This window comes from Notechis scutatus, chromosome 2 (assembly GCF_049901735.1).
Source record: "Notechis scutatus isolate UNSWTSFEM ecotype Mainland chromosome 2, rNotScu1.2, whole genome shotgun sequence".
Lineage (NCBI taxonomy): Eukaryota > Metazoa > Chordata > Lepidosauria > Squamata > Elapidae > Notechis > Notechis scutatus.
Window position 1 is genome coordinate 199,941,133 of NC_142010.1, and position 19,545 is coordinate 199,960,677.

At 35.8% G+C, this 19,545-nt stretch overlaps 1 protein-coding gene across 5 annotated transcripts in view; it reads right to left on the reverse strand.

Moving 5' to 3' along the window:
• TRPM3 (transient receptor potential cation channel subfamily M member 3) overlaps window positions 1-19,545 on the reverse strand; it is a 246,351-nt gene that overhangs the window by 36,227 nt on the left and 190,579 nt on the right. For 3 of the 5 annotated variants that reach the window (XM_087957807.1, XM_087957809.1, XM_087957811.1), the window contains exons 10-18: window positions 14,936-15,036; window positions 13,389-13,523; window positions 12,046-12,096; window positions 6,188-6,223; window positions 5,894-6,034; window positions 3,919-3,948; window positions 2,683-2,972; window positions 648-876; window positions 140-307 (exon numbers count right to left, since the gene is read on the reverse strand). In XM_087957807.1, the coding sequence (XP_087813933.1) occupies window positions 140-307; window positions 648-876; window positions 2,683-2,972; window positions 3,919-3,948; window positions 5,894-6,034; window positions 6,188-6,223; window positions 12,046-12,096; window positions 13,389-13,523; window positions 14,936-15,036 (1,181 nt within the window). The remainder of the gene's footprint in view (window positions 1-139; window positions 308-647; window positions 877-2,682; window positions 2,973-3,918; window positions 3,949-5,893; window positions 6,035-6,187; window positions 6,224-12,045; window positions 12,097-13,388; window positions 13,524-14,935; window positions 15,037-19,545) is intronic. The other 2 variants (XM_087957808.1, XM_087957810.1) reach the window with 1 other exon arrangement.

A 19,545-nucleotide genomic window follows, 5' to 3' on the forward strand; every position in this document is an offset into this window, starting at 1 on the left:
AACTATTAATATTTGGGTATGGTCTGTTTAAAAATGGATGCCTGGAGGAATGTATATTGAATTTCACTGTGTGCCTTGATGACAACAATCAAAGAAATAATAATTATGCAGATCACTTCCAGCAAAGTCTTCTCCTTACTGTGAGTTCCATATCTTCCTCTTCTTTTTCTTTTACTGTTTTTTCTGGCTCTTCAGGCTCTTTTTCTTGCAGCTGGATCTCTTGAGCCTGAGACATGTAAGGCATATCATCTTTGTTTTTGAACTCCAAGCTGAGAATTGAAGGAGGAAGTAGAATTCCTAGAATTACCTAAATCAATAATAATAATGATAACAACAATCACAATTAATAAGTTGCTCTTTTTGTTTATTATTACACGTGCAATTTATGCATCTAGGAATGAGACATTTGGGCATATAAGTTTTAAAATTATGTAACTATTTTGTAGGTAAGAATGAAATCAATAATTGATTTAGTACCCTATAAAGGTCCTTAAAGCTTTAAAATGAGTTGGCGATCCACCCTTTTGAGGTGCAAAGATATATGGCTGTTCTCTATTTTTAGAAACAGTCAATACTTTATATTATATTTATATGCTGATTTAACATATAAACTTTCCCATAAGTTTCACACTTAAAACAATCCTGACCTTTAGACTTGAGTTTTTGCGCATCCGAAGCCTCCCCATCCACATATCTGTGAGTAGCATTTGGCTACACGTGTGTGCAATGAAATCTCGATGCTTGGCTGCCACTGCAAGTTGCAGGCATGTGGCATTGCTCCAGTTCTTCAACTCATATGTCAGGAGTTTCATAGCCAGCTGTTCATCCTGCTTGTAGGATTGGTCCAGCAGCTCCACTGCCAGCTGGCCAAAATCTCTGTAAGAAACAGCGTTTTTTTTTTTTTTAGCTTATGCATCTGTCACTGTTTGTGGCATCTAAACAACTGTTAACAGCTACTTCTGCAAGGATTGCATCACAGCCTAAGATCCTGAGAGCACTTGCAGGTAGTGTGCTTCAGATTAGACCCTTCTTTAAATCACTTAATTTCAATTTTTGCTAGGAAACCTTAGCTTCCACTTGTCTATCCTCTCCTTGTTGCTAATCTAGTGGCTCTGATCTCATTTGTATCAGAACTCTGTGAGAGAATCAGATTTTCAATAATAAAAGTATAGTGTAATTTAACCAAGCTTTATAGGAAGTCTGGACTGACTATAGTCTTTATGATTAGAGGAAAGTCTGGAGCATATGAAGAACAGTTGCAGGAATTGGGTATATTAGTCTAGTGAAAAGAATGACTAAGGGAGATATGATAGCAGTGTTGCAGTATTTGAGGGGCTGCCATAAAATTAACGGGGGGGGCACTATTTTCCAAAGCACCAGAAGGCAAGACAAGAACCATTGGATGGAAACTAATCAAGGAGACAAGCAACCTAGAACCACTGAGAAATTTCCTAATGGTGAGAACAATCAGCAGAATGGCTTGCCTTCAGAAGTTGTGAGTACTCCATCACTGGAGGCTTTTAAGAAGAGACTGGGGAGCCATTTGTCTCAAATGATATAGATTCTCCTGCTTGAGTAGGGGGTTGGACTAGATGACCTCCCAGGTCCCTTCCAACTCTGTTATTCTATGTAGGTCTATGAATTAAGTCTTAGCACCTTTCTGTCTGATGCTTTGGTAATTGTGGACATAATGAAGGACTGGATTTGACTAAACAGACTAAGTTTCCCAAAGGTGCTTTTTCAAGAGGCAACTGAACTTTCCGTTTTTTTCTTTGAAGGTGTTTGGCTTCTCATTCAAGAAGTTTCTTCAGCTCTGAAGAAACTTCTTGAATGAGAAATGAACATGGGACAACCATGGCCTGGATGACTGAGAATCTCCATAGACATTTACACTGAATTTCATATGAAACAAGATTCCAATAGTGATAACATACACTTGCCTTGGCAGATTTTATTACTCAGATATGGACATTTCTGTATTAAGAATACTCATAAAGGCATTTAGCATGCTATGATTAATCAGGCCATAATTGTTATCAGCAGTCACTTATATATTTATAATAGGAAGGTTAAACTATTGCAGTATGCTTTCTATAGGGTAGCTCTTTAAAGGACTGACATGTATGGATAATAGAAACTTCCTGATAGGGCTACTTAGGCTTTAGATTAGAATTCCAGTGCCTGCATTATTTTCTAAGCAGACTGTAAAGTACTGTTTTTGGCCAATAAAACCCTGGCTTTTTATGGATAACTGGAAGATTGATTTTCCATGTTTCTAACAACAATCTTTGTTATAACTGTTTCCCCTTTTGCACGGCTAACCCTCAGTTCTAACAGTGAAGTCTTACAAGCCAATATTCTCAATGGCTGTTTGAAATGGTTCGGCTTAGAAGCATTGTTCTGTTCTACAAGGCCAGCCCATTGAGCCCTCGGCTTGGAATGAAATGTTTATTTCTCTTGCAAACCTTTCACTCATCTGGGAAAGTATTTGCAAACATTCCAAGAGGGAGCCCCTCATGCCAACACTGTTGACACTGTCTGGTTTTTCTCTGAGGATTTGGAAAGCATTGTGAAACTTCTAGTTTAAGCAGATCAGTAATAAAAAGAAGTGGTGTTATTTCATCTAGATTCTGTGTCATGCAAAATGGAGGACATCAATGTAACATTCATGAATAGCTCAACCTGGAGTTGTGATTAAGTTCCTGAGATATGTCATCCACCATATCATTTTCAGATGCTTCATGGGCCATTGCTTTGCAAAGTTTACAGGCTACCAGAGCCTTAGCCATGGCTTCCTCTCCATGTTGCCAGAAGAAAAGAGCCATCTTCTGGCGCTTCATCAGCACAGCCCATACCATCAGTTCATGAAAGGGGAAAGGGAAATGGTTAATCTCAGGATCATCTAGGTCTATATCCACTTCCTCTTCTCGTTTCTTAGTGGTGCTTCTTCCCCTCCGTAGTGGAACATCATCCTGATGAGCATAGAAAAATACTGTTAGACTAAAAGTATCTTTAGCAATATAATGTCATTCTTAAAAAGACATTGAACTTGTTTCTTTTCTATAGTTGCACAGGAGCTTATCTGGATCTAATTATTCAGAAAGATCTCTCTATCTTTTTCCTTTCCCTCCTTGCAATGATAATGCCTAATAGCTTTCAAAACTGTATAAATTACCTTTAATTTATTTAACAGCAATAATTTAGAGATATACTTAACAATCAGCAAATAAGCACTCCAAAAATACTTCTCTGGTATGCCCAGTGCTGATTTAATACTCCTGGGAAAATCACTTTCAACATCCTGATGCATTCTCATCTAAATATAGAAATTTTAATAATATTGATTTAACAGTTAGTTTCCTGATAATTTTTGAAGAGGTGTTTTTCCCCCAAGAAATCTTGTAATAACATTATAATTTTCTATACTGACTCTTACCTAATACTTCTAATGTTTGTGGTTGTTTCCAAATGCAGATATTTCAATGCATTATTCACTGAAACTATGAAATTTTATGAGAAGTCTTTAAATAAACTTTCCTGTCTCTTTTCCATAGTTATACATATGAATATGTGCACAGGGTCATAGATGAAAATTGACTTTCTTTACAAATTATCTTGCAAACATGTATTATTTTCCTGCCAGGATTTAAAGATAAATTTTAGGTATGCCTGATGCTCTAGGCATGTCCAGTGGGATGTTTGATTTCTTTTCCTTCTCTTCTTTCTTGTTCTGCTTCCGTCCTCTATGGTGGGAAAAGAAGCTCTGTTTGAAATCTTAAATTGCAAGTGTCCTTGAGTACTAGGTTACTAGGTTTTTAAAAAATCATGTAAGTCATGTGTGAATCACAGTCCTGAATATATTTTGTTCTGTTCTAAAAGTTTCTAAAATGTCATTAAAATGAGTGACCTGCCACTTACCTCCATTCCCAGAAGTTTTAGGGCCTTGGGCTGTAGGTAAAAAAAAGAAAAGAATAATTCTATATATAACTTTTCAAAAAAAACAAGGGACTAAATAAAATCTATCCTGTTCATTCATCATTTTTGGATTCAACATACATACTTTGCAAGCTTCTTGATGTTATTAGTGCAATTACTTTCTACTATATTTAACTGTTTTTACATATCCCTATTGTTTGGGAAAGATCTGTATTATTGCACAAAAATTCCAAAGTTCATTAAAGAAAAGTAAACTTTCCTTTAATAATGTGGACCCTTATGTTTTGTTTTTCCTCCTGTCATCCAGCTTTATTCCAGCATTTTAAACTGGATGCTCCCTCAACTCCCCAGAAAATTCTGAAAGCATCTTTTAAGTTTCCTATATGTTAGGAACTGGATAAAATATCAGCAACATCCTTTTCCACTTTGTATCAGGCAGAGCAATATCTGGCATCTAATGCTTAGCCCCATGCATCTCTTCAGCATTTTGTAGCTATAATTAGAGTTTGTTGGATGCAAGATACCTGTAACTGAAAAGAGGCATTCAGGTACAAGTCCAGTTGCTGTAGGGCAGGGGTGTCAAACTGGCCGCCTGCAGGCTGGATGCATCACGCGCAGGCCACGCCCACCCCAGCTCTGCAAATGGAAAAAACATCACGAAATGTCACGTGACGGCAACATGACACGGCGAGTTTGACACCCCTGCTGTAGGGGGTTGGAATGATGTTATTAATTGATATCTCCTTCTGTATTTGTAAGGTGTCATACTGTTATGTGTTTCAATTACTTTAATTTTAAAAAGAGGTGATTGGACACATTTTAGAGCAGAGAATGAATTCTTCCAACTGTCATTTTATTTTCTTACATATTTATGAAATATCTTTATTTTAGGCTAGGGCCAGAATTCAGTAGTTCAAAATTATTTACTGTGAGAAATGCACTGGAAAATGAAAGGAAAGAATAATAATTGATATCCCATTGTTATTATCCAGGAAGAAAGAGGCTTGAGGACAGAGTGGGAAGGCTGGCAGAGATCTGGGACTAATTAGAGTAAGAGCTATGTCAATCCTTTGAGGTAGTCTAGGGCAGGAAACAGATAGCATAGGAACTACTGTGTAACTCTGCTTTATTATTATAGGATATAAAGCAGAAACTTGAAAGCTGGCCAAATTTTCCTTTTCCCTCCCTCTTACACCCAGGAAACACAAGACGGACCATCCTTGATTTTATTTCTTACTTCCTCCTCCCATTCCTGGGAATTTATTCCTCCTATGCCTAAGGTGATGTTTTCACAGTGTTTGGTGCATATTGTCTTCAAGTTTATTTTTGCATTCCTCTATGGCTCTTTTATGAAAAGAATAGAGGAAGCAGGGACAAGGAACATGCTGAGGGATTTCTTGATGGAGGAGGGAGGAACTGAAATTAAATCTCAGATCAACGTACTTCATAAGGTTGTTATGATGGAGACAAATACATATGTACTTGAGTTCCTGAGTGAAAGGAGCGATATCAATCAATACAACAAACAAATAAAAGAGAGGACAGGAAAGAAATATATTTTTGCTACAGACTGTGTTTTTGTTATGTACTATGGGTTGACAATGAAAGAGGGTATGTAATAGAAGTAGATAATTTGAGTGTCTGTTAGAACAGGGAGGTGGAACATGACTTTAAAATCTAAAGTTTTAGAATTTGGGAAAGGAATGAGCTTTGAGTAAGTGTATTCAAAGGAAGGAGTTTGTTCACAGAATGAGCTCAGAACACACCCTTTTTTTGTACTGAAGTAACTGGCTCAGCCCAGAATCATTATATGGCAGTGCCCATAACAGTTTTTCAACATTCAAGATGTATCCAAAGGCCTAGTAATGTCATCTAGCTAAATCACCTCTCAACCCACCACCTTAAATGTATTCTTTTATGAAACAATTTTTAAAAACTCAATAATAACAATCCTTACTCTCTTGGGGCCAAATAAGTTGTGATAGAGTGTTCGGAAGCGTTTTCGAGTATAATTGCAGCGATAAGCTCCTCCCATCAGGTACTCAATCACCAGGCCAATATCAATTAGACTTATCCTATAATCTGGTGGTAGGTTTCCCTATTTTTTTCCAATAGAATAAAAGACACACAAAACAAGGGAGGGGGGAAGATACAAGTGATTATTAAGTCTATTGCACACATTTTTCTATAACTATGAGAGTTTTAAATGAAACATAAGAAAACATATTATTATACTTATTAATTAATTCACCTTAAAATAGATCCAACCGAAACCTGGATATTCACGCTTGGAAAAAAGACATAAATTAAGTAAGAAAATGTGTTAAAAGATAGCAGTAACAGAAGATAATAAGTTTCAGAACACAGGATTTAGGCTATTTTGAGAAGAAAAACAGGATACTGCAGAACAAGGAAAGCATGAAAGCAAAGCATTTTACAGAAACTCTACGTATTTGCTAGAACCTGGTGGTATCCCAAATAAGCCATACAACAGTCTTATATCTGAGCAATATGTTTATTCTCTGGTAAATGTCTTGGGGTCTTCCTGCTTCTATCACGCTTCTAAGAATGTCTTTTCCAATCTTAGTCCTGGAACAGGAAGGCAACTTTATCATAAACAGATGCTGAATGCTTTAATCACAAGTTTTGCTCTTTTATTGAATATTAAATATTTATTAATATTAATTAAATAATATTAAATAAACATTAAATACTGAATATTAAAAATTTAGCAGAAGTCTCCATTCTTTAATTTCACTTTTATTTCCTAAAACACCAAAACTGTCTTCATACACATGGTTGACAATTAAAAAGTGAAAAATCCTTATATATACCTGCCTGCAGGAATCAAAATTCTTTCACTTGAAGTTTTGGTTACTGACTTTTTTTCCCTGCAACTTCAAAAAGGAAATATATTTGGCTGTAATGTCAGTGAAATAATATCTGGTATCTAGGAAAAGTGTGTGCAGAAGAATTTATTTTCACTTTTTAGAGACAAATCTATATGACAGTGAATATTTCCTCTTTTTTTTCGGTGATTCTAATGTGTTCTCATTTAAATAAAAGTTGATTTCAGTTATATCTAATTATTTTCATACACCACCTGTCATTTAGTGCCAAAATTCATCGGTTACCTCATTACTTAGCACTGAGTGGGCCAAATAATGAATTTACCTCATAAGCCATTTCTCAGATCTTGTTCTACTGACTTTCAATTCTCCTAATATCAAAAAGGACATGTTTCTATGTTATTACTGCAATGTAAAAACAGTTTACAACCCACCCACCCCCATGTATAGAAAGCATAGGCCCATTGTTCTATATACAAAATCTTTCAGTTCAGTGGTGGGATTCAAATGTTTTTACTACCGGTTCTGTGGGCATGACTTGGTGGGCATGGCTGGGAAGGATACTGCAAAATCTCCATTCCCCCACCCCCACCCCACTAACCTGCTTTCCAGCTCTGTTCTCCTGTGAAGGGCAACAAAAGAAGACCCAGCTGATCAGCTGGGACTCAAGAGGCAGAGAATAAATGGGGGCTGGGCCAGTCAGAGGTGGTATTTGCCGATTCTCCAAACTACTCCAAATTTCCGCTACCGGTTTTCCAGAACTGGTCAGAACCTGCTGAATACCACCTCTGTTGCACATGCTTATTTGTCCTCTTTAAATAAATATATTGCTTCAAGAATGATAGTATAGTTGAAGTAACCTGCACTTTATATGACTAGTAAATAAACAAAAAAATGCCATTTTGAGATTATTACTGTAATTATGCCTATATTGCCTGTCTAGGATTTATATGATGAGCTATTAATCCTAGTGGTTCTAAAGAAGTGAACGAATCAAATTTATAGAATCTGGTCTATTGCCAATTAAAATAACATGAACATAAAACAAAGTTTTTGTGTCCAAATATTTTAAATAATTACACAATCTATTGGTATTTTTACTAAATTTTATTCTACTCAGGTATCAATCCGATAGCTACAAACTGAGAATCATTCTTCTGATTTTTTTCTAGATTAGAAGGCATCCAAACTTATTCGAATAATATCTGAATCCCCAATAAAAGTGAAATATTTCTGTGATATTATGACTCAGATTGTAAGGCTTAGTCATAATTTTGTTTCTTCTAGAATAGGGGTGTCAAATTCATGGTCCACAGACCAGATGTGTCATGTGCTGCCCCCCCCCAGTTTAGCAAAGGGGAAAAAAAGTCCCGATACATCACGAGATGCTGCTGTGACAACATGAGTTTGCTATCTCTGTTCTAGAAAAAACCAAAAATAATTCCTTTCTCTAAAACTTTTTAAAGTATAGCCTGATTATGTTGATTCTAATAACACTTCATTATTTAAGAACTTTATTGCTTTCTTTGAAAAGCAATTTCTACTCAAATTGCTTTCTCCTTTTAAATTGACATGCTAAAGACTAAGGAATAAATTGTTAGAAATCCAGAAAGTGATTTCTACAGATGCAGAACCTTACTGGTCATGAATTAGTCAGAAAGATATCTTACTAAATATATACCTAGTAAGAGAGAGGCAAAAAAAAAAAAAAAAAAAAGGGTAGAAATGTTTACTATATGAACGTTAGAGGGCACTCTTTAGCCATCAAAGTTCCCAACATGTTTTCCTTTTGTTATCTGAGTAATCATTAAACATCAAATTTGGCACAAAAGTAGTCATTATAGGTCAAACACTTTTGTGACTAATGACTTGTTGTCAGTGCCCTTGATATTCAAGTATAGGAGAAATGGCCTTTATAATAAAATAAAACAAACAAATAAATAAAAGAGGTGAATTTGTCCATATTGTCCATTCTTTTCCATAAACTCACTAGAGCATGAATTTATTTAGAACAGGAATTCAAGAGTCATCCATGATCTTTCATTGTTATCACTTTTAAAGTCTTTTAATATAAGGAAAAGTGCAAAATTTTGCCATTTTTGCTAACTCCCCTTTCCTTGCATGCAAGCAAAATTATTTTTATGGTTACTTGAATGGTATTCTCTTTGCACCCTTTACAATTAGAAAGAAATGATTTTCCTTAACATACTTGGGGCAAAGACTATCTCCAATATTAGGTTCTGCTCACAGTGCAGTTTTATAGTATTGAAAAAAACTGGATTTTGTTACTTAAAATATATAACTGCTATATCCACTCAAGAGCTTTTTTTGGAATTTTTCATATGCAACTTTATATGTGCTCTCAGTCTGCTTTATATTTAGCTGTTTAATTTTCAAGTATCATAAAGGTACCAGAAATGTACATACTAAAATTATTTTTCAGTCTTAATATTAAACTGCTCTTCAGCAGAAGAAAGTGAATATAATTTATTTCTCTGGGTAATACTTATACTTGCTTCATTTTAACAAATATTTATTTGATCTTAAAGGGTTACAATAAATGTTAAGCTACCGGAAATAAAAATTCATCAGAATGAGATAAGTTGCTTTAGACAGTCATCTGTCTCTGTCATGGGCAGTAAAACATTGTGCTGTCAGCATAATGATATGTTGCATTAGGAGGTTATTTTCTAGAATGCCATTTCATTTAAATTGATGTCAGATTTGTTGATATATTCAGAAACTAAAAAGAAAGAAATGTTATCACTCAGGTATAGGTCTGCAGGAAATCATCTAATATCTTGTAGCATAAACATTTTACTTCCTCATTATTTATGAAGTGAGGAAAAAATCGCTGTCTAATGCAACAGATTTCAAGTTGAGACCAAAAAACATACAAACAAACAACAGGTGTGTGTGTGTGTGTGTGTGTGTGTGTGTGTGTGTGTGTGTGTGTGTAAAATTCTGTTGGCCCCAACTTGAAATTTGTTGCATGAGATAGCATATATATTGTATTTTTTGATCTATAAAACACTCCGGACTATAAGTCGCACTTTAGCTTTAGAGGAGGAAAACAAGAAAAAAAAATCTGCCTCTGCCTCCCAGCTTCCATTGGTATTCATCTGGCTAGTATACTTGTAGCAAACAGCCTGGTCACATTCAGCACATTATCGCAGCCTGATTTAGCACGAGCAGATGATTGGTTGTTGGATCAGCCTCCTGGAATACCGCCGATCAGCTGCTCCAGGTGGCACAGATTGCCGCTGCTGATCACCGCTTCCACGTGCCCTATTTTCGGCCTCTGCATGCCCCTTTTTGGGCCTCCATGTGACCCGTTTTTGGCCTGTTCCAGGCAGCAGGGATCCCTGCCACCACCTATCAACACCGTCTATCGCTGCTGATCACCACCACCAGCAGTGATCCTCACCACCTGGAATGAGCCAAAAATGGGGCATGTGGAGGCCAAAATGGGGTGCACGGAGGCCAAAAGCAACCAGTGGGTGGGGCTTCAGCAATATTTGCTCCATAAGATGTACAGACATTTCCATCCATATTTGGGAGACAAAAAAGTGTGTCTTATGAAGCAAAAAATATGGTGTGTGTGTAAGTGTGTATGTGTATGTATGTATGTATGTATGTATGTATGTATGTATGTGTGTATATATATATATACACACACACACACACACACACACATACACATATATATGTGTGTGTGTACATACACACATACAGACACACATATATTTATACAAAAATTGCTTCTTGTAATTAACAATAAAAAGAACAGGGAAGCAAAAAGCTTAAATTAAATTAAACCCTGACTAGATTAGGCAGTACTGTGCTGCATATTCATGAAATTTTTGGTTGTAAAAAGTTATGTTATTGTCCCAATAGACATTTAGCTCTTTTATTGAAAAAAAATGTTACACATTTTGCACTGGTTCTCCAAAATTAGTATTTCATAAATAAAGTAACAAATGTAAAATAAGTTCCCCAAAAAGTTTTTCCCCTGCTTCCAAGTATATTCAAACATTTCAATGTTTTCCTCAAACTTCTGAATTACTTATGATTTAAAATTCTTTAAATGTTTTGTTGGACGCTCTGTCTCTGTGTTTTTGTTTTACAAAAGTTTAAAGGGCAAACCATTTTAAATCTATATTTTTCTCATTTTCTGGACATTCATGTTTTAAGGCAAAAGCACCTTAAAACTGAAATCTACAAAAATGTAAATTTATAGCTAATGGTCTTTGGGTTTTATGCATATGTTTCAAACTCCAAATGATTATAAGATTGTGATCAAGTACATAGGCACGCACTAGACAATAGATATTAAGTTCCCCTGTTTTAGTACCTATTTGTCCCCTCCTCACCAATTTCTAAATAATCAATTTATAGTTTTGTCAGCAAAAAATAATAATTGTGGGATGAGGTTTTATTTGGCTAATGTTTTGCTCTGGTTTCCCCCATGATTATTCTTATGGGCAGATAGAAGTGAGGCTTTCTTATACCATTTTATGGTTTCTTATACCATTTTAAAGTTGCAGCTTAATTTATATCATTGTATCTCCATGAAGGAAATCAGTGCCCAACATACAGCATGAAGAAGGTGTAAGAATTGCTACCAAAACCTGTAGGGCCAACAAGTTTCTCTTCAGTCTCTTTTTCACTCTGCTGCTAATCATGCAAGAGATGGAATATGATTGAGTAAGGATCCAAGACAAATAGATAAAAAACACAATGTCCTTCCACCAGTTCCTTTAAGTAGCTTCAGTCACACAAACTGAGTTATATCTAAACTGTTTTCTTTTTAAACTTGCTACTTCAAAAGGTAAGAGGCTTTATAAAAAAAAAATAGCACTTAACAAAGCTGAAAATAATGCAATCATTCAATATCCAGCACAACAATAATATATATTGCAATGTCCAACACTGGCCCACAATATGGAAATCAGCATTCGTAACACTGATGGCTATTAAAATACATCTATTGCATATATCCACATCACATGAAAAACACCTACAGTCCACTAGCAGAAGCAGTATACCTAAAGCATCTAAAGTAACCACTAGCAGCCACTAAATAGTTAACTGTATTGTACACAAGGCTGAGAATCATTACAAACACATAATGTACAACTGCAATGGCAGAAGGTGGAAGAAAGCTCGTTGGTAGCCCATGCAAAACAGAGGCTGTCTCTAATGACAAGAAGCAGCTACAATATTACCTTCATGTTACTGTCCACCTTTGGACTCTTACCTTTTTGACATCTCTGACAAGGTGATACAAAGTGTTGGATGGCCCATGTCTCTGAAAAGGATAACAACAAACAGCTTAATAGTTCTGATGTATTTGAAAAAGCTATTTGGATTAAAGAACAGAGTCCAACTAAAAAAACTCATAACACCCAAAGTACTGAATGTGACATTAAGAATGTGCAGTTTCTTAATATCTTACAAAACACTTGAATCAAAAGAAGAGAATATCTGTGGCTTATGGTTGAACTTTGTTATTTTTTTGCAAATGTTTCATTACCCAACTAGTGCTACAGTAGTATAGAGTGGGGTTTGTATACAAAGAGCAAACTCCACTCCGTTCTAGCACTGTTACCTAGTTACCCTAAGCTACAAATATTCTCTTTTGATTCAAGTTCATCCGTATGAAAAGATTTATTTGCGGCATACTAATTTTTTAAAAGATGTTCCATGTTTGTGTTTAGAATGGGTGGAGATAGAAGTAGACTTAATCCAACTTGTTAATGTGGATCAAAAGGGACTAAGCTGTTCTTCAAACATTTACTACTAGGTGAAAAGTTGAGTTATGGATAAATAGTACTAACGGCCCTTAACTATTTATATTAACTATCTATACTACTATGTATTATATATGCCTGAATTAGAGTTTACCAAATCATGCAATTCTTGATTTTTTAAAAGGAGTTAATGTTGGGGAGTGATTAAGAAAACAGAGCAGGAGGCAAGGTATACTGACTTCTGCAGAGTTAGAATAATTAATCCTTGATATTATACCACCCATGCATTCTGAGATAGACTTAAGGTTACCATTATTACTCCCCATTATTAGTAAATGAAAATCAAGCAAAAATTCAATCAGCAACATTACTTTTTCTGACTGCATGAGGAAAATGGCTGATTATTGAATTTTTGCTCATCTTTTAAATGAAATACATGAGTTACAGCCTGCTGGTAAGTGAAAGTTTTATTGTTTTGACAACAAGGCAGCTGGTGTTCCCTGAGAAATAATAGGAACCAAATAGAACATTTGAAATGGTCTGCTTTCGCCTAGCCAATTCAGTGGTGTTTTCAAAATAGCATTTTTTTAAAAAAGCAATTCATCTTGGGAGCAAATTATTTTTAACAGAATCCAAACTATAAAAGGGTACGTGTTGTTGTTTTTTAAAAGCATGTTATACACTTGTATTGGGGTTTAATAAAAGAAGAAGCAGGCAAAGCATTATGAGATTTTGTTACAGGAACACTTTAAGGAAGGCAAGCATTATTTCAGGAATGAAGAAATTGGATTAATTTCTGGGTTCCATGCTAAGATTTGAAGGGAATTAAATAAACAAATAGGGCCCCTACCGTATTATACAGCTCTTCTAGTCTGGAGATGGTGAGAAAACGATGCATGCTTACTCCATTTTCTATAAGCAACTTCACAAAATCCACTCTGTCTAGCACCAGGGCATCCAACATTGCCTGTTCAAGGGACCCCACCTAAAAAGGAAATAGATTAATCAGGGAGACCTTGTGATCAATGGCGAAAGTTTATAGAAAAGGGGTATGGAAATATTTTTCATTTTCTTATCACTTAAAAAATAGGTTCCACATAACATTATTTTTCAATACAATTTTGGAATATTGTAAGTTTCTTTTTACTTCTACTCTCTTGGTGTGGACATCTATCAGTTTTTACCAACCTGAATAAATGGTATCATTTATCATTAAATACATTAACCCTAGCACAAAATATTGAGCGAGTCTTAAAGCTTGCATTTCTCCATTGGAAGAATTATTCAGTATCCTCCATTTTCTGTTCTTCAGTTTTATCAATTGTGAGAGGACATATTCTGTTGGTCAAACTTTATGGAATCGTTTTGGAAATTTAAGTACGCCAGATTTACCATGAACATTATCAAAGTTCTCAACAGTTGAAAAATTTAATCTGGGAATTCATTATATTATTAATAATACTTGTTTATATGTGATTCTGTTCAGGTTTTACCATAGTGTGTTCAGTCAAAATGGAAGAAGTAATGAAGAGCACTTGCCTTTTCCTAGTTGTACTGGTGACATAAATGAAATGATGGTCTCCACATTACAACATGATTGTCTGTGGCAGGGAGCATTCACACATAACAATGCTTCCATTGGACAATTCTGAATTCTAGCTTATGTGGAAATGATCACATATACAGCTAGCCTTCTTACTGAAGACAATTGCCCTTTCTGCCACTAATCCTCCTCCAGGTTCATCCATCCCAACCTATTCAACAACTTTCCATTAATTTCTCTTTCTGAAGTTATTATATTACCCTTCCATAACAGTCAGAAATGCTATTCATCCCTCCCAAATTTTCAAGTTTTTCTCTCTGACACAGAAGCTGAGATGGGAATTGTTGAATTTTTTGAATAACTGAAGAGTCTGTATCTGAATCGCATCTGCTCCATTACTTGTTGTATTTGTATATCTGCGGCACATGTGCAAAATTACAGGTGTGCAAAAACATTTTTTCAACCTTGTTATTTGAGGTTTCGTTATCTGGAGTTGCTGAACTGGAACACAGCCTCTCAAAATATATATTGAGAGAGAGAACAAAAGTGTATGATATGACATTTCAGGCATCTCAAGAGGCAGACTGAAAGCTTAAGCCACAATAAATATATTTGTCCTTAAATAGATTTTTTTCCCTACAAAATATAAAATAATTGGTTATGTTGTATTTTAACAGCTCCACTAGATGACACTATTTCCTACAAGAAAAATTACGGACATCTTTATTATGAGTACATGACAATCTGTTTATGTACCAGAATCTCTCTCTCTCCCCCTCCCTCCCTGTCTTCTCCCCCTTGAAAATAACCATGCTCAACTGGAAAAGTATTTAATAACCATATAGATACCGTACCGGCCACTGTTGCCCATAAATAAAAATCTGGCTGCGAGCAATGTCTACCCTGTTCCAAGCTAAGGCCAAACTCAGTTGATCTGGAGCAGAGGCATTCGCTCCTGTAGAAATTGAGAAGAATAAGAATATTCAATTAATTCAACACAGTCACTGGCAAAACAAATCCTCATGAGAAATTAAAGGAAAGAAGGTAGACATATGGTCCAAATGAGAATTATTACAATGATATTTATATGATTTTCTTACGGAAGTTAGCAATTTAGTTCAAGATATTAAAAAAAACCAGCATGCCTAATATTTACCTGTATATTTTCAAAAACTAAGATTATAAATTAAAGGTCTCATTGTAACAAGGAAATAGTAACTAACAAATTCAATTTTTTTCTAACATTGATAAGCTAGGGTTTATATATGCAGATTTGTGGAGGGCGGGGGAATCTGGAACCACTTCCCAACAAAAGGGGGAGGAGATAACAGTATAGAAACTTGTATTAATTCTGCTTGTTAGATTAATCAATCTAATGTTAAAAGAATCTTTCAGAGGTCTCCTTTGTATATTCCTCTCAGATACTTAACTCAGGAGTTTGCTTAGTCAAGAAGGAGGCTCACAAACATAACTTAGCTTGTTTAGTTATTGTAGACAGTAACTAATTGTTTGAAAAAATAGTTTCCTGTGTATACAGAGAACAAAGCTTATGCAACATTTTAAATTGTAGATTATTTTCTGCCTTTCCAATGGTCACGTCAGTGGCCATTTTTGCTGCCCTTTCCAAGGCCACCAGAGGCAGCTGTCTATGCTGACATGGCAGTCCTACCAAATCTGGGAACTGTGGTTCCTATGTTGCCAATCTCTTTCCTAGCAATTCCATTCCTTGTTAAAGCACAATACAAGTAGTCCTCGACTAACAGCCACAATTGAGCCCCAAATTTCGGTTGCTAAGTGAGACAGTTGTGAAATGGATTTTGCCGCATATTACAACTCTTTCTTGACACAGTTGTTAAGTAAATCATTGCAGTTGCTAAGTTAGTAACACGACTGTTAAGCAAATCTGGCTTCCTCACTGACTTTGCTTGTCAGAAGGTTGCAAAAGGGGATCACATAACTCGGGGACACTGCAACCGTCATAAATATGCGTCAGTTGCCAAGTATCTGAATTTTGATCACATGACCACGGGTGTACTGCAATGATCATAAGTGTAAAAAGTGGTCATGAGTTACTTTTTTCAGTACCATTGTAACTTCAAACAGTCACTAAACAAAACGTTGTAAGTTGAGGACTACCTGTGCAGAAAACTAACCAGAAATAAAGGATAAAATTGCCTCTGTTTTAAAAATTAAAAGCTAGAATAGATGCAATCAGTGGAAACTGGAACATTTCCAGTTGTTTTGTAATTGAAATTGGCAACTGGGTTGTTAAGAGAAGTGGTTGCTGAGTCAAATTGCCAATGTGCTTAGGATCTTACTTCAGTTTTCCTTTGCTTTAACAGACCTGTCAAGGTCACAAAAGGAAGGATTGGTTTAATATTTCCTTTTCATCACTATCATAATTGCAAACGGATGCTAAACAAGGACAATATATGTGATTGTTTTTTTAGGAAGATAATTTGCTGGGATTTTGTTAACAAAGCAAAAAAAAAAACCTGTCTTATTGCAGAATTTGTCTCACAAAAACTTTTCAGGGAAAACAATCTTTTAGAGCTTTTTTTTTATTTTAATTTAATAAACTGTATTCTATGTGTTTGGAACTTAACCAGGGGTGGGATTCTACCAGTTTGCACCTACTCGCTAGAACTGGTTGTTAACATTCTAAGCAGTTCAGAGAACCGGTTGTTAGAAGAAATTACTGGCCTAATCCTGTAAGGAAGGCAGGAAGGAAACATTCTGGTGTCGCTTACAGAAACTGCCTCTTCATTAACCCTTATTACATTCTTGGCAGGACTAGACTTCCTGTCTCAAGAAAGTCTCTGGAGTTTTTCCCCCCCTCCTTTGCTGGTACTTCACTTGTGTGGAGTTTGACCATTCAAAGTTACAATGGCACTGAAAAAAGTGACTTATGACTGTTTTTCACACTTATGACTGTTTCAGCATCCCCACAGTCATGAGAGGCCAGGTGAGGAGATGCGTGCCTCGATGTGAGTGATATTGAGTTGGCCACGCCCAGCCAATAACATGATTACCAAGCCACGCCCACCAACTTAGCCACGCCCACAGAACTGGTTGTTAAAAAATTTGAATCCCACCCCTGAACTTAACATATATATGCATACAAGAGAGTAACTGAACAGTATCGGCATAAAGAAACAAAACAAAGTATATTTTGTAATTCAGGAGGAAGAAGCATGTAAGAAATGTATAACATTATTTCAGGTCACTGAAAGATTCCAAAGTTAAAGTAAGATGAAAAGTGACACGGGTATTGATGCAGATAAAATATCAGTCACTGAGCTGTAATGAGATTTCCAGTGCAACTGTAGCTCTTCAATGGCCTTTATCAAAGGTTTGGATTAGATTGCTACATCACAAAGCATGTGTGAATGAATGAATGAATATATTAGATATAATGTAATACATTTTTAAAAATTAGATCAACAGATCTTGTAACAAGGAAGAAAACATCCAAAAGTGGTAGACTGAATTGTCCAGGGCAGCTAAATTATCAGAAAATGAGAAAATATACAGATTTTAATCTTACAAATGTCATTTTGTATACTTTAGCAGTCATATATGTTTATATGAAATATCCAACTCTGAATCAGTGGGAATTTGCCTGTGAATCTGCTGAGGATAATATTGTATGTGCTCTCTATGAAAATGTATGAAATCTGAACATCTTTAATATAAAGAGGAAACTATAATGAAAGATATCAGCTGAAAAAAAATTACTGGTTTCATACATGGTACCAAAGCATTGCTTTTTAAATAATGGCCTTTTGGAAAAGCATAAAGCATAGTTAATAAATGTAATGGCTAAGTTAGTATATCATGCCATGGCAAAACATAAAACCCAAATGGTTAACTTAATGTGTGAACACAAACAAGTGCATTTTTTTTTTCTGGGGAAGCAATTAGTATCAGCCTCTCTTTTCCTCTTTCCCTTCCTTGCCTGGGTCTCTTAAATTCTGGAAAAAATTAAATTGTGGGAAAAAAAAAAGCCTTGGAACCTTTTTATTAAAAAAATGAGGGAACTGTTGTTGTTTTTTCTTTATATAATTTGAACATGCTACTCTGATTTAAGATTTCTGGGCTACAGTTGATGCAGCATGATTTTATGCCCATCATTTCTACCTTATTTTGTCTTTTCATATTAATCAATCCACTGCAATCCTACTGTTGGGCAGGAGGTAAATTCTCTATTTTGCATTCCCCATTTCAAGGGGAGTAAAACCTGATCGAGGCAGAGAAGTCGTTCTGAGATTCATCACGTGGTTTTCGTGTTGTTGCTAGGATACACCCTCCTTGTCTGTCTGAGTTAGAAAGCTGTCTTGTGACTCTCCAGTGGATTTGCATCATGCCAATGTTCTATCGGAGCACAGCAATATCTCTGTTGCTGCATGTTTCCATTAAATGCCCAGATTGTATAGACATAGTTAAACTGATCTCTCCTTTACGTCTTGACAATCCAGCTAGATGGATGACGACAGATAATAATAAAATGTTCTTGTTTTGCAGAAGTAAGGAGAAAAAACATTCTGGACATTCTTGTTATCTAGATTCATTAAAGTCAAATTCTTTTGGGTTCAGTTAAAAAACTTAAAAAACATCACCCTAAACTTTACAATTTCTCAATAACAGCAAATGCTTACTCCCTTTTTTCTAGAGTACATTTGATACATAGCAAGAATATTTATTTATTTGTGTGCACAGAAACAACCTTAGCAAGGATCAAGGGAAACCAAATGATAGAAGCAGCATTTTGTTGATGTTATACAATCTCAACAAGTCCGTAGAGATTCTCAGTCATCCAAGTCATAATTGTCCCAAAGCAGTGGTGGGATTCAAATATTTTTACTACTGGTTCTGTGGGTGTGGCTTGGTGGGCATGGCAGGGGAAGGTTACTGCAAAATCCCATTTCCTCCCCACCCCACTAACCTGCTTTCCAGCTCCATTCTCCTGTGCAAGGCAACAAAAGAAGACCCAGCCAACCAACTGGGACTTGAGAGGCAGAGAATAGATGGGGCAGTGCCAGTCAGAGGTGGTATTTGCCAATTCTCCGAACTACTCAAAATTTCCACTACCGGTTCTCCAGAACTGGTCAGAACCTGCTGAATACCACCTCTGTCCCAAAGGTGCTTTTTCAGAAGGCAACTGGACTTTCGTGTTTTTCTTTGAACATGTTTCACTTCTACATCCGCTAAAAGAATGCAGATGACCAGCTATCTGCAAGGAATATAAATCCCCACCATCCAGTCATGAATTGAAAAAGCTTCTTGGATGAGAAGCAAAACTTCTTCAGAGAAAAATAAAGAAAGTCCAGTTGCCTCCTAAAAAGCACCTTTGTGACAATTTCAACGATTTCTTGTGGTTGTATTGTGGTGGACCCTGCACCATGACCGGAGGAACTTGTATCACTACAGAAAAACACAGGTTCATTAATACATTAAAAATGTT